Raw genomic sequence first — 15,466 nt, forward strand, 5'->3', positions numbered from 1 at the left:
TGCGATAAATGTGACCTTTGTAAGCCATAAATTAAGACTCCTATTATTTGGACCTACTAATGATGCTCCAATTAGTGGTGACCTCTTTATAATCAATACTATTGATGATTATGTTTATGAGCATACCGCAAATATGCTCTATGGCACCACCCAAAATTTGGAGAAAATTTTATCATGTAACAGGTCAAAAACATTAGATGATTGCATGAGTCAACACAAGAAAAGAAGATTAGGGAATAAAAAGCATGATTACACACACTCTCAAAAATCAAAAATGAAAGTGTTACATGATATCAAGTATCGATTAAAGAAGTTTACTAGCCTAAAATATAGAATAACACAACAACTTAAAATTTGTAATTCCATCGAACCCTTTGACCATGTATGTCTTTCTAATACCGTGACTTTAAATTTTAGTTATATATCAGTTCACCAAATACTCGAAACACTTAACAAATACTATTAATTATTTACACATATTCATTACATTGACTTTGTTGGTCAAACCATAACAACGCGATAACCTATATTAATCTTGACATGAATAAGTATTTGAACATTGACTTTGAAAATGGAGTTTTATAATTTATTCGAATATCTTAATTCTTACGCAATCTAATTCGAACATGGACTAGAGCCCGCTATTTTGAGGGTAATTTCGTTTTATAGCCCATTAGTAAAACCCTAAAACATAAGCCCAGTTACACTTTAAGATCGGATTCTATGTGATCATCCTCACTCGAATGACCGTGATCACGCAGTTGAAAACACAACACTGATCGGGTTTTTCGTCTCTGGATCTCTCTCCATTCTCGATTTTGCAGGCGAGAGAGAACGATGACGATGTTTCACTTCTTCAACTGTGCAATCTTAACGTTTGGCCCTCACGCCGTATACTATTCCGCTACTCCTCTGTAAGTCTCTCTTCTCGAATTAATGACCTAATTTGTGGCATCGTATCTACAGATTTACTTTTCTAGTGTGATTGTTTCAGCTAGAAATATAGTTAAGCAATTAAGAATTTAAGAGTTCATTTATCGAATGCTGCAACCATAATTATTGAAAGCGATTACTGGGTATTAATTATTTGTACTGTTGTATAATACCGTATGTAAATTGTACCTTCTGCTGTGACATTGTAATTTCGTTATCATGAAGATTTAGTTTGGGGTAAAGAATTTAGTTGATAGCTTTAGATTGGATTTTCCACGTTGAGTTTATGTTCGTCGGACATTTCTATAGATTAATCGAACAACTGAGATTTGTGAGAAACTGGTAATTCTCTAGCTCGTGTTTCTATATTGATGCTTTTGGGACTTTGTTTGCTCTTCGGGAATTTTGTCAATGAAATTGAAACTTGTTTATGTTTAGCTCTGTGAAAGCGTATTGTTGATTTGTGTATTTCACACCAAGAATGCTTACACTTAAGAGATTTAATGAATTAAATTTGAACTAATAGTCAAGAAACTTGCTAATATTTAGCTCAGAAAACCATATTGGTACTTTAAACTCATTGTTTCTTGGGAATTTCGTCATTTGTGTGTGATGGATCATGAAGTTAAAACTCAGATTGTTTAATTACATGGAAACAAACTAGGTGGAAACCAGATGACTCCAGTGTTTGTGAATTATGATCATAATATCCATTCAACCAATACTATGAAATGTGGTATATAATATTAGCATGATTTATAAAAAGTTGAATATTTTTACATAAACTCATGGTAATTTTTTCTTTTTTACTAAAGATCTGAGTATGATACATTGGGGACTTCTGTGAAAACTGCTGTTGTCTATCTTGGCACAGCATTAGTGAAGGTATGCATGCATTCTTCACCAATTTTTTTAATTACTCAAAATTATAAACAAAACTCATAAAAAACATCTTCTTTTAACTAATTTTATCATTTCTATTCAAATATTTGACCACAGCTTGTTTGCCTTGCTACATTTCTTAAAGTTTCCGAAAGCGACAGTTTTGATCCCTCTCAGGTAAACTTTCTTTTCCATTATCAACTCACCAATAAATTCATTGTCTTTTTAATGTTCATTTTTTTGTAGGAACTGTTGAAAGCTTTGATTGGTTTTATCGATGTTGCTGGGCTTTACTTTGCCTTGACTCAGTTGACTCACAGAAACATCTCACAAAATCACAAGTTCCAAGCCGTTGGACTCGGTGAGTCACATTATTATAATAATATAATCATTATATAATTGTTTAATTAAAATTAATGAATTTATGATGACAGGGTGGGCTTTTGCTGATTCTGTTTTGCATAGGCTGGCTCCACTTTGGGTGGGTGCTAGAGGACTTGAATTCACTTGGGATTACATTCTTCAAGGCCTTGAAGCAAATGCAAATCTGGTATTTATTTTCAATTTTTTTTAAAAAAGAAAAAAGTTTACTACATTTTCAAAAACAAGATTATAATGAATTGTTCTTATTTTGAATAAAAAATCCAGATGTTAAGTCTATCACTTGCTGCATTGGGATCTTTGATGTGGTTAAGGAAAAACAAGCCAAAGACATTGATTCCTATCATATACGCATGTGCAGGAATTGTAGCAACAATGCCTTCTATCACAAGGTTTTTTTTTTTTTTTAATACACAAAAAAGCGTATATTATTATTGTATAATAAAAACATATGTTTATGTTTTTGTAGCTATTTGAGGTGGGGGTTGAAATGGCATCTTCCGGAAGTTGTGGGTTTTCAAGTGTTGACCTCGTTGACCATGGCTTTGATCAGCTGGCAACTTTTCTCAGCCTGTCAAAGACCATCATCATCTGCTTGATTCAGATGAATGGGATTTTTCAGCCTCAATGGCACTTTTGTTATTCTTGTAGAAATTTAGACTAAATTCGTCAATCTGTTTTTTGATTTTACTTGTTTTGCCCTATTCCACAACTATTGTTTAGAAATGAGCTTTCGTTAACAACAAAAAAATAAAACCCTTAATTATGTTGTGCTCTAAAATTTTTATGAAAATGAATGACTCGCGAAATGAGACAAAATATTAACCAGCAGATTAATGTCTAAATATAAATACTTAAACGTATATTTATATGAGAAATTTACTAATTTAGCCAAATTTGCTAATTAGTTTTCACAAAATAACTAAAAAAACATTTTTTTGCAAAATAGCTACTAAAATCAAAGATTGTTGGGGGTCGTTTGATTTGTTGGAATCGGAAGGAATTTGAATTTAATTCCATCACTTTCCTATGTTTGGTTCAAGTTTTGAGAAGGAATTGGATTCCTAAATGTGTCAAACTTTTCTTGCATTGAGGGAAACCAAATTCCATCTAAAAGACGAGGAAATTCAAATTCCTTCAAGTGGAAATGTTAAAGGTTATCATTTTGCTCTTTTCGTTTTTAACAATAAATATGAAAAACCTCCATCACTGCTCGCGACCACCTCCACCACTACCCACGACCACCCACCACAACCACCTTCGCCACCCACCACCCACCACCACCACCACTAACCATCACCACTGCCTCTACCATCAACACTAGTGATACCACTACCACCACCACCACACATTGCCGCCATCGCCGCCGCCACCACAACCATTTACTATTTTTATAATTTATAAATATATCTTTACATATAATTATAAAACAAAGTAAAAGTAACCAAAAACCAAGAAGGATAGTTATGCTATTTTACACTATTCCAATTATATTTTCCGCCAACCAAACAAAATATAAAATTGAATTCAAATTTCATTTACAGATAACCAAACAACATATTGAATTGGATTCCAATTCAAGACAGATTCCAATTCCTGAACAGATTCCAATTCCTTCAAAAACATTTTGTGAACCAAACACGCCTTAGATTCTATCTGTTATTTAGGTTTTCCATCTAGTATTTTACAAATGTTATAAACATGTTAAATTTTTCCAATCGGGACACCAAATTGCAAATGTATTTTGTTCTATGTGTGGTTTCTTCTCTTCCCCGTCTGCGATTATATATATATATATATATATATATATATATATATATATATATATATATATATATATATATATATATATATATACACACACACACATTAGGTTATAGTCCGTGGAAACAACGGTTACAAAAATAATTAAACTTTTTATAATAAAAACTCATAATCAATTATTTCAATAAATGATTAATTAAGATAATTATATTTTTTTTATTTATATAAAATTAAATAAATATATGAAACTATTTTTTAAGATATATGAGATAGTTTTGTAAGATAAAAATAAAACAACTACTTATAATAAGTGACCCTTTTATTTATATAAGATTCTTTTTAAACACATAATTAAAATTAAGACATCTAATTGTGCAAAACTTTAAAAGGAGGGAAAGAAGAAACATCAAACATGTATTTAGCTTCAAAACACAATATATCCTTAATGACCTTTATATACAAATACACTCAATTATTTTGTCCTAATTCATTTAGTTACACTAACACTTGAAACCTTCTAAGTTTTATTACACAAAACCTACAAGGCATCTCAGTTTTAGTATTTAGATAGCTCAGTTAAGTAATACAAAAGAAAACAACAAGAGAGTGTAAACCAAGCTTTATATATTATACGATTAAAAAAATATAATTGTAAAACTTTGCATACCATCGACAAAAGACCAAAATTTACATATGTAAGAGTAAAAACAAGTGATGTGAATTTTTAATGTACTGGTTTTTTATTTATAATTCCTAACTTATCGCATCTAAACCACACCTTACAGGCAGTGAAACCGATCGAATATAGTATAACTTTGATAAGCAGGGGTGCCGAACTCAAGGGGAACGGTAGTGAATTAATTTAAAATGTTTGATTATAGGTTATATAAAACACACAAAAGCAGTAAAGAAAGGGTTTATTAAATGTCAAACGAACAACTAAATAGCAAATCTCGATAAACTGGTAGGAAGACAAATCTCTTTAGGTACTTTGGTTTAGACAGATTATATCTTAAAATCATAGATAATTGCTCACACATATTTATTTATTCATGTTCACCGATTTCTAAAATGATTAGGTTCACGTTCGCTATTACTAATCCTTTAACAAACAAGTCAATTCAAACAATGATCAGTTAATTAAACTAACAGGTTTCCTAGTGTTCAGTTCGTATCAAGCAAGACTTGTAATAATAGTGAATCAAATTGGTCGTCCAATTAACTCATTTGTGGTCGGTCATCACACATGCTCACACATTAACTTACTTATTTTCTAGTTAACCCTAGATTCACGTTCGCTATTCATAGGCATATAATCTTAATGGTCATCAAGATCATAAAAGGCAAACAATCAAGCAGATGTTCATACAACTCGATATACTTAAATAACAGAGAATAATTGTCATTAACACATAAGGATCTTTTAACAAGCTTATCAAGATAAATTAAACATGCATAAAACAATCCAATATAGCAATTAATCCACAAATCAAGGTTTTATCTAATCATAAACTCAAAGTAAATGGTTCTGACACCAAAATTAGAAAGTAAAAACATAATAGTATCACAGTGGAATGCTAAACATGGTCACGATAACAAACCACATGATTACCAACACGAATCCGCTCTCTAATCCTTCAGATCTTCGCTCCTGTCAGCTTAACGGCATTCCGGCCACCTCCTATACCCTCAAAACGGCTTACCAGAAGTTATTTGTCGACTAAAATAGGTTAGAAGTCGGAATCTCTCCTTAGAACGAATTAAATGTCAATATATAACAACTTTACACCTCCAAACAAACGCAACACCTAGGTTCAAGGAACGCAACGCGTTCCACCAAGCGATCCCGTAAACAGCAAGCCACGAACGGAGAGTGTTCATCATGGGAACGCAGGGCGTTCGGCCCGCTTTCAGCCCAATTCTTCATATTTGCAGTCTAACTTTGTTTTCTCGGGCTTTTTGCTCCATTTCCGCTCCAACAAAATATAATAGTTGTAACTTGCAAGTCAAAGTATTATAAGTACCTTTTAGTTCTAAATAAGTGTAATAAAGACTAAAATATTAAGATATGATATGGTATATATATATATATATATATATATATATATATATATATATATATATATATATATATATAAACACATATCAAAATATCCCACACTTGGCCTTTGTTTGCCTCCAAGCAAATTTACTTTTAATTTACCAATATCGCATAAAATAATCCATTTTAAACCCAACCATTATTGTAACATCCCAAAAATACAGGCCAAAAATTTTATGTTTAAATACGTCATTATAAAACCAACAGTGTAATAAAACATTTGTAATATCATGTCATATCAAAACCAATGTAGAAATAATCAAACATGTTATCATAAAACAATATCAGAGTGTAATCCCAAAGATCTCATGTGCGGAAAACCATAGTGTGATGCGCTGCGATCAAGCCGACTCCTTTCCTTTAAACACGAAGTACCTGAACCAAAACTGAAAACCGTAAGCACGAAGCTTAGTGAGTTCCCCCATCATACCACATACCATACGATCATATAACATACATATATTGTCAGGCATATCTGGGTGCCCGACCTACCCCTTCGGTCCTCTCGACCGGATACTGCCTAGCATACCTGGGTGCTAGCCTCCCCTTCGGTCCTCTCGACCGGATACTGCCTAGCATACCTGGGTGCTAGCCTCCCCTTCGGTCCTCTCGACCTGTAACCAGGGACTATTTCACCCCCTAACACTACCACATAAAAGCATAGCATAAACACATAAGTCATATACTGCCTAGCATATCTGGGTGCTGGCCTACCCCTTTGGTCCTGTCGACCGGTAAGTAGGGACTATTTCACCCCTACTACTACCACATAATATCATATCACATATATCATAATCTGTCTAGCATAGTTGGGTACTAATCTACCCCTTCGGCCCTATCGACCGGTAACCGGGGACTATTTCACCCCTACTACCACTATCACATAACATCATATCATGCTAGCACATAAACATAACAGGTAATAGCAAACATAGACAATTATCAGAAAGACAATCATCTAACAACAACTCCTACTGGTGGGCCGACATTGTGGTCGTAGACCCACCGCTACTGGAAGGTAACTCACCTCACACTGCCATAAGTCCCAAAGACACAATCCCACACTTGTCGAAGTCCCGCAGACTCGACCCCAGTTGCTGGCTGACAGATTCCCGAACTATCAACACCAAAATAACACCCAATTAATAATTGGGTCCTAATACATAACCATACATACATTCTTTGGGTAATTACTACATTACCCCTCGCTTGGCTTATTCAAGCCCAAGGCCCAATCCGTAGGCCCAAGGTCAATTAGGAATCAAAGCCAAACACATGGCCCAATTTTCCAAATTGGGCCTAGGCCTATACATGGTCTCATTCTGAGGCCCAACATCATATACTCATTAAGGCCCAAACTATGGCCCATCTATGGCCCAATTTTCTAAATTGGGCCCAAGCCCCTTACTTGGGCCTTACCCTAGGCCCATTAAATTGCTCTAGACCATTTGCTTGATCTTGGATAGCCCATTTGATATCCCAATCATTAAGGCCCAACAGAAAGGCCCAACCATAAACCCAAATGAAATTAGGGTTTCACATAAAATGATGATTAGGGTTAAGTTTCCTACTTAACCCATTAAGCACTTAATCCATTAAGGACTTAATCCATTAAGTCCCATATTGCTTAGATTAGTCTTTGCCAATGATTATTATTTAATATCTCCAGTTATTAAATAATTCCCGTGTGTCCCGATTAATTTCCCCTAATTAGGGTTTCCAACCCAATACTAGTCCATTAATTAATTTGTTGGGCTTTTAAATCAATTAGGGCTTTATTGGGCCTATTAAGCCCACTAGAATATCATTAAGCCCATTAGGGTTTTAGTCCTTTGTCCAATCATCCAAACAAGTCCAAACACCATCAAAGAACACCGCCACCCGACACGGCGGCCGGTGGCGGCAGGAGGCGGCAGCCACCACCCTACAGTGGTGGTTTGAGTTTCTTTTCATTATTTTTCTTTCCGGTTACATTTTACAATGTTAACACCCCAAATAATCACACACATACACACACAACAATACAAGTACAAATACAACAACCTAATGGCGGCTGGCAGTGGCACGTAGTGGCAGCCACCATGGCTGGCGGCCATGGTGGTCGTCTTCTCTGTCTTCCAGCCAACTAACACCCCTACAACACCCCCCACACACATTCCTTAACTGCACCAGGACCCAGCCACCCTTCGGTGGCGGTTGGCGACGACAACAACCCAGAGAGGCGGCAACGACGACTTGACAGCGACATCTTGCGGTGGCGTGGCGCGGCTGACGACGAGACTAAAGAGGAGGCGAAAAGGTGGCGGCAGGCGCAACCCTTGACGGAAGGAACTAGGAGCGAGGTTGCGACAACGACAAAACCCTGCCCTGAAGATAACATTGGCGGCAGGACGGAAAGAAGACACCTGCTTGCGTCCTTGTCAGTAACTGCGGTAGCAACGGTGCTGGGAGGCCGTCGGCACACTCCGACAGCAATGTCGTTAGTTGGGAAAGGAAGTCACGCTAACCCCGACGTCGGTCTTCCGTTTCCCCGGTTTACCAGCGACGACTTGTGATGGCGTTGGACTAAGGATAAAGGCAACAACAGACTCGTGGGGGGGGGGGGTAGTTTCGGTGGTTCACGGTCTTAACAGTGGCGGTGAGTTGCCGGAAATGAAGAAGGAGATGAATGATGGCGGCGTCGGTGAGAGGGCATAAGGGTGGAGAGAAGTGGCGGCTGCTTCATACGTGATTAGGGTTAGGGATGAGTTAGGGTTTTTGCAATGAAACAGTGAGATAAAGAGGCTACCGGGTATATCCCGTGTTCCTCTAAACTTTAATTCAAATGTCCATCTTCGGCCCCTCCTCACATAAATCCTTTCATTAAGAGTCTATAAATTTCCATTTAAACCCTGTCCCTTCAATTCCTTTACAATTTAAGTCCAAATTTTACTAAACAACCCTTCTCTCAACAAATCCCTATCAAAATCAATCCATAATTTATCTTTTAACCCCTAATTCTCAGTTATGACATAAGCAGCCCTTCCACCTCATTTCCTTTTAAATTAAATTCAAATAATTACCACGGAGCCCCTGTCTTCATAAATATTTATAAAATGTGTCCCAAACTTACGCTTTTAACCCCCAACAAATAAAAATATGGCAATTAACTCCTCGAACCCAACACTCTGCATATATAATTATTTATTTTCGGCTACCATTCGTTCATTAATTTATTTATTTAACTAAATAAATAAACGGGTGTTACAATTATCCTAAGACCGCAATGCATGTATTTGTGTCTAATTTTTCCTAAGAAACCTCCAACTTCTAAATACTCACAATCCTTATGAACATTCACCCCTTAGTTTATAAAACACTCGTTTCCGCAACCCTCCAAATTAATCCTCATAAATCTTTCTTAACCTCAATGTAACGACCCAAATTTCATGTCCAAAAATTTCGTTTTAAAAACATTACTTTAGAAAAAACATTAATAGTTAAAAACATTGTTTGATCAAACCATAACAAAACGTAAGCCATGTCTAAAAGTCAAATCATACAATCATCAAAATATCAGAGTATGAATCCCAGAGAATCTCATAAGTGCGGAAACCCGTGTGTGTGCATGATGTGCCGCTACCGCGCCGACTCCTTCCCCTTCGACGAAGAGGTACCTGAAACCAAAACTATAAACTGTAAGCACAAAGCTTAGTGAGTTCCCCCACCGTACCACATACCATACAAAAACATAACATACATATTGCCAGGCGATTCTGGGGTGCCTGACTACCCGGTACGACCATTCTGGGGTGCCGACTACCCGTGTCAAGCCATTCTGGGGTGCTGACTACCCATGTCGAGCCATTCTGGGGTGCTGACTACCCATGTCGAGCCATTATGGGGTGCTGACTACCCATGTCAAGCCATTCTGGGGTGCTGACTACCCATCGGTCCTAACAACCGATCCTCGGGGACTAGTCCCCTCCTACTACCACTATCGCATATAACATAACAGGCCAGCATGCAAACATATCATCACGTACTGTCAGACATTTCTGGGGTGTCTAACTACCCTCCGGTCCTAACAACCGAACTCTACTATTATCACATATAACATTTCATGCTAGCATATAACATATCAGGTAGTAGCAACTTAGATGATATCACAAAGACAATTATCTAACATACGGCTCCTACTGGTGGGCCGACATTGTGGCCGTAGACCCACCGCTACTGGAAGGTAACTCACCTCAAAGTAGCTGCTGAACTGAGCAGGAACTGACTGTCTACTGCTGCTGCTGCTGCTCGGGAAATCCTCCGGCTGCAATTCCCACAACATACTCAATCAAACACTGCTAACTGTCCTTTGGGTAAAATGACCATTTTACCCCTGATTATGACCTAAGTCAAAATCAGAGTCAACTTTCAGTTGACCCGACTCGCCGAGTTGGCTTTCCAACTCGCCGAGTCCCTACCCAAACGTTTTCCCTGAATCCCGTTCCTACTCGTCGAGTTAGGCGACGACTCGACGAGTTCTCCTTCTTAACAGGTACTCAAGTCCTTCATCCTACTCACCGAGTTGTATGAACAACTCGTCGAGTGCATCATCATCCGATGAACACTTATGCTAAGACTCGCCGAGTTGTATGAACAACTCGCCGAGTCTGTTCTTGATCTAAGGAGATTGCCTTGAACTCGCCGAGTCAGGGCATTGACTCGCCGAGTACCTCCATAGATGAGTTCAGCTTCCGACTCACTGAGTCACACCCCGTGACTCACTGCTCACTCGACACTACGAAAAAGGGACAAACTCGGAGACTTGCGAACAGACTCGCCGAGTCACATGAACGACTCGCCGAGTCGTTGCCATGCACCCACCAAATACACAGATTTGCTCGATTCCAGTCCATGCCATTCACGGATCTGGACTTCTAGGACATGAATCACACGTAAAGTTTCCAACTTTACGTGTAGATATTCACCAATATGGAATTTAGGGCTCAAAATTCCTCAAAATGGTAGATCTAGGGTGAACAAGCGACATGGGGCCATAAAGCTAACAGATCTGAGCTCCTGGAGCTCAATCTTGCCTAGATCCAGAGGCCAAACATCTTATTATGACATATAATGCACCTACAAGCTTGGGGATTTGTCCAAGAAAGACCTAAATGAAGTACTAAGCATAGAATCATGGGGAAAACGGGTTATACCTCAAAGGAACTGCTGGAAGAGCACAATAATGCCTGGATGGCTTCCCTTCTTCTGGATCTACTTCCTTCCTCCTTCAAAACCTTCAAAAGCACACACCAAAGCTTCAATTCTTCAAAGAACAAGCATAAACGAGGGTTGGGAGCTCTGGAGAGAGAATGGGGGATGGCCTGGGGCGGATAAGTCGCTTAAATAGGGTGCAAACCCATGAAACTTAGGGTTTCATCCAACAGTTGTGACTCGCCGAGTCCAGGATACGGACTCGCCGAGTCGCCAACTTAAACGTGTCCCGGGTCCCGCATCCACTCGGCGAGTCGGACCTATGACTCGCCGAGTCCAAGGCTAAAAGAAAGGAAATACTTCAAATAAGATTTACGTACCAGAAACCGGGTGCTACAAATCTCCCCCGCTTATTTTAGACTTCGTCCTCGAAGTCTGCTACTCGATCCTAAAACAGCTCGGGATAATGCTCCATTATCTCGTCCACCGGCTCCCAAGTCCATTCTGAACCCTTGCAATGTTGCCATTTCACCTTCACTAGCTCCACCCTCTTGTTCCTCAAATCCTTCGACTTCCTGTCGAGGACTGCGACTGAGCGCTCAATGTAATTCAGGCTGTCATCGACCTGAATGTCCTCTAACGGCACAATCGCCGAATCGTCCACTAGGCACTTTCGCAGCTGGGAAACATGGAAAGTGCTGTGGATCTGGCTGAGCTCGGCTGGCAGATCCAACCTATACGCCACCTTGCCCACCCGGGCTACAACCTTGAACGGTCCGATGAATCTCAGGCCCAACTTGCCCCGCTTCCTGAATCGGATGATGCCTTTCCAAGGCGACACCTTCAGGAGAACCCTATCCCCGACTTGAAACTCCAAGTCGGATCGACGCTTGTCGGCGTAACTTTTCTGCCGATTCTGAGCAGTCTGAAGCCTGCTCCGGACCTGCTGAATCCTCTCGGTCATCTTGAGCACCACTTCAGTGCTCCCCATGACTCTCTAGCCAACTTCACCCCAGCATATCGGGGTCCTGCACCTTCGTCCGTACAAGAACTTAAATGGAGGATGATCAATACTCGCGTGGTAGCTGTTGTTGTATGAGAACTCGGCCAGAGGAAGATAGGTATCCCAGCTACCACCGAAATCTAGCACGCATGCCCGCAGCATATCCTCCAGAGTCTGGATGGTCCGCTCGCTCTGACCATCCGTTTGTGGATGAAAGGCAGTGCTGAAATGCAGACGAGTGCCCAACTCGTCATGGAATCTCTTCCAAAATCTGGAAGTAAAACGCACATCCCTGTCCGAGATCACCGATACTGGCACCCCATGCCGTGCCACGATCTCCCTGATATAGATGTCGGCCAATTTCTCGGCCGATATGCTCTCCTGAATCGGAATAAAATGAGCACTCTTGGTCAATCTATCCACGATGACCCAAATCGAATCCACTCCACGTGCGGTCCTGGGAAGCTTCGTGATAAAATCCATCGTGATATCCACCCATTTCCATAGTGGGATGTCCAACGGCTGCATCTTGCCATGTGGCCTCTGGTGTTCGGCCTTGACCTTCATGTAGGTCAAGCAGCGCTCAATGTACCATGCCACATCCCGCTTCATGTAGGGCCACCAATAATCTATACGAAGATCTCTATACATCTTCGTCGCCCCGGGATGCATGGAGAATCGGGACTTGTGCGCCTCCTCCATCAAAATCTGGCGCACGCCTCCGTGATACGGCACCCACACCCTACGGTGCAGTGTCAAAAGTCCTCGACTATCATAATCAAAGGAGGAAACCTGACCCACAACACGCTCACTCTTCCGATGCTCCTCCTTGATAGCCTCCCGTTGAGCCTCCCGAATTTGCTCCAACAGGGGAGTCACCATGGTCATCCTCATACAAACGTCCCTGATCGGCGCCGCCTTGCGGCTAAGCGCATCGGCCACCACATTGGCCTTCCCCGGGTGGTAAAGGATCTCGCAATCATAATCCTTCACCACATCCAACCACCGACGCTGCCTCATGTTCAGATTCAGCTGATCCATGAGGTACCTCAAACTCTTGTGGTCCGTGTAGATGGTACATCGAACCCCGTAGAGTTAATGTCGCCAAATCTTGAGGGCAAAAACCACCGCCCCCAACTCCAAATCATGCGTCGGGTAGTTCGCCTCATGAGGCTTGTGCTGCCTCGAAGCGTAGGCAATGACATGCCCCCTCTGCATCAGTACCGCGCCCAACCCAGAAATGGACGCATCACAATAAACCACAAAATCCTCTACGCCCTCTGGCAGGGCTAAGATTGGCGCCTCGCACAATCTCTGTCTCAGCGTCTCAAATGCAGCCTGCTGCTCGGGCCCCCACCGAAAGACCACGGATTTCTTCGTCAGCCGCGTCAGGGGCACGACTATCTTGGAGAAATCCTGAATAAATCTCCGATAGTAGCCTGCCAATCCCAGGAAACTCCGAATCTCAGATGGAGACTTCGGAACCTCCCATCTCATCACGGCCTCAACCTTGGCCGGATCGACCAGAATCTCGTTTTGGTTGACGAGGTGTCTAAGAAATTGCACCTCGCGCAACCAGAACTCACACTTGGAGAACTTGGCATACAAGCTCTCCCTCCTCAGGGTCTCCAACACCTCCCTCAGGTGTTCCTCATGCTCCTCCTGAGTCTTGGAATATACCAAGATGTCATCGATAAAGACTATCACAGACCGATCCAGCATCGGTCTGCACACGCGGTTCATGAGGTCCATGAATGCGGCAGGAGCATTGGTGAGCCCAAACGGCATCACCACAAACTTATAGTGGCCATAGCGCGTCCGAAACGCTGTCTTCTGCGCATCCTCCTCCCTGACCCTCATCTGATGATAACCCGAACGCAAGTCAATCTTGGAGAACCAAGATGCTCCCTGAAGCTGATCAAAGAGGTCATCAATACTCGGGAGTGGGTAACGGTTCTTCACCGTCACCTTGTTCAGCTCCCGGTAATCTATACACATCCGATGCGACCCATCCTTCTTTTTCACAAATAGGATCGGGGCTCCCCAAGGCGAACTGCTCGGACGAATAAATCCCTTGTCTAACAGCTCCTGCAGCTGCGTAGACAACTCCTGCATCTCGGGGGGAGCCAACCGATACGGTGCTTTGGCTATCGGAGCCGCACCAGGAACAAGGTCAATCCTGAACTCCACCTGTCGCTCCGGAGGTATTCCAGGTAGCTCCTCGGGGAAAACATATGCAAAATCTCGAACCACCGGAACCTCACTCACTGTCGCCTTGCCCGCCTCCTGGGTATCCATCACATACGCGACATATCCTGCGCATCCCTGCTGAAGGTAGCGCCTAGCCCTCGCTGCTGAACATACAGTGGGTCCACACTGAGGCCTCTCACCATGAATCAATAACCCTCCCCCGCTTGGGGTCCTGACCCGCACTAGCTGCTGCGCGCAATCTATCACCGCCCCATTAGGGCTCAACCAATCCATGCCAATGATCACCTTGTTCCCGCGCAACGGAATGGGAACCAAGTCTACCAAATAACGCTCCTCAAACAAACGCAAAACGCAATCTCGAAACACCATCGATGCTCGCATAGATTGATCATCAGCAATCTCTACCTCTGAAGGGCAATCTAACTCGCCCGAAGTCTCATGAAACTTCTTGCTAAGCGCAAGAGAAACAAACGATCGGGATGCACCCGAGTCGAACAATACCTGAACTGGGATGTCGTTCACATGGAACGATCCTAATACATACATATACATACGGAACACATATCAATATAATAACATCATAAAAATTAAAAATAGAGGGAAAGAATCATACCCGTCACCACATCGGGTGCGGCGCGTGCCTCCTCGGTAGTCAACTGGAATGCTCGGCTCCTCACCACCAGAGCCTCTGCCTTACCCTGCCGGCCATCCGTGATCCGCAGGGTCGCTGGAGCTGGCGCCTTTACTGGCGCTGAAACTGTCAACTGGGGGCAATTGGCCTTCTTGTGGCCCCTCTGGTTGCAGTGAAAACACAATAACTCTAATGTCTGAATGACGGCTGCCGGAGCAGTGCAATCCCTGCTGATGTGCCCAGGCTTTCCGCACTTGTAGCAGCCTGATGATCCCATCCTACACGCCCCCTCGTGCGGCCTGCCGCCTTTCCTGCAACGACTCGGTCCTGGATGGCCTTTCGGCCTACCATCTGATCCCTTGGGCTTCTT

General features: G+C 41.7%; 1 protein-coding gene across 1 annotated transcript; it reads left to right on the top strand.

Annotated features, from left to right (window-relative positions):
• The first annotated feature begins 734 nt into the window (after positions 1 to 734).
• Positions 735 to 2,977, top strand: LOC111876236 (uncharacterized). Its single transcript, XM_023872773.3, has 7 exons — positions 735 to 914; positions 1,749 to 1,818; positions 1,933 to 1,992; positions 2,062 to 2,176; positions 2,250 to 2,365; positions 2,464 to 2,588; positions 2,666 to 2,977. The coding sequence occupies exons 1-7, from the start codon at positions 838 to 840 to the stop codon at positions 2,793 to 2,795; spliced, it is 693 nt and encodes a 230-aa protein (XP_023728541.1). The 5' UTR covers positions 735 to 837; the 3' UTR covers positions 2,796 to 2,977.
• Positions 2,978 to 15,466: the final 12,489 nt, after the last annotated feature.

The sequence above is a fragment of the Lactuca sativa genome, chromosome 1 (genome assembly GCF_002870075.4).
Source record: "Lactuca sativa cultivar Salinas chromosome 1, Lsat_Salinas_v11, whole genome shotgun sequence".
NCBI lineage: Eukaryota > Viridiplantae > Streptophyta > Magnoliopsida > Asterales > Asteraceae > Lactuca > Lactuca sativa.

What these genes read in the sequence shown, in the direction of transcription:
- LOC111876236 (XM_023872773.3), top strand. Translation starts at nt 838, where the DNA reads ATGACGATGTTTCACTTCTTCAACTGTGCAATCTTAACGTTTGGCCCT. An exon ending in GTTCCAAGCCGTTGGACTCG is followed by an intron (nt 2,177 to 2,249) that starts GTGAGTCACATT and finishes TTATGATGACAG; the next exon opens with GGTGGGCTTTTGCTGATTCT. An exon ending in ACAATGCCTTCTATCACAAG is followed by an intron (nt 2,589 to 2,665) that starts GTTTTTTTTTTT and finishes ATGTTTTTGTAG; the next exon opens with CTATTTGAGGTGGGGGTTGA.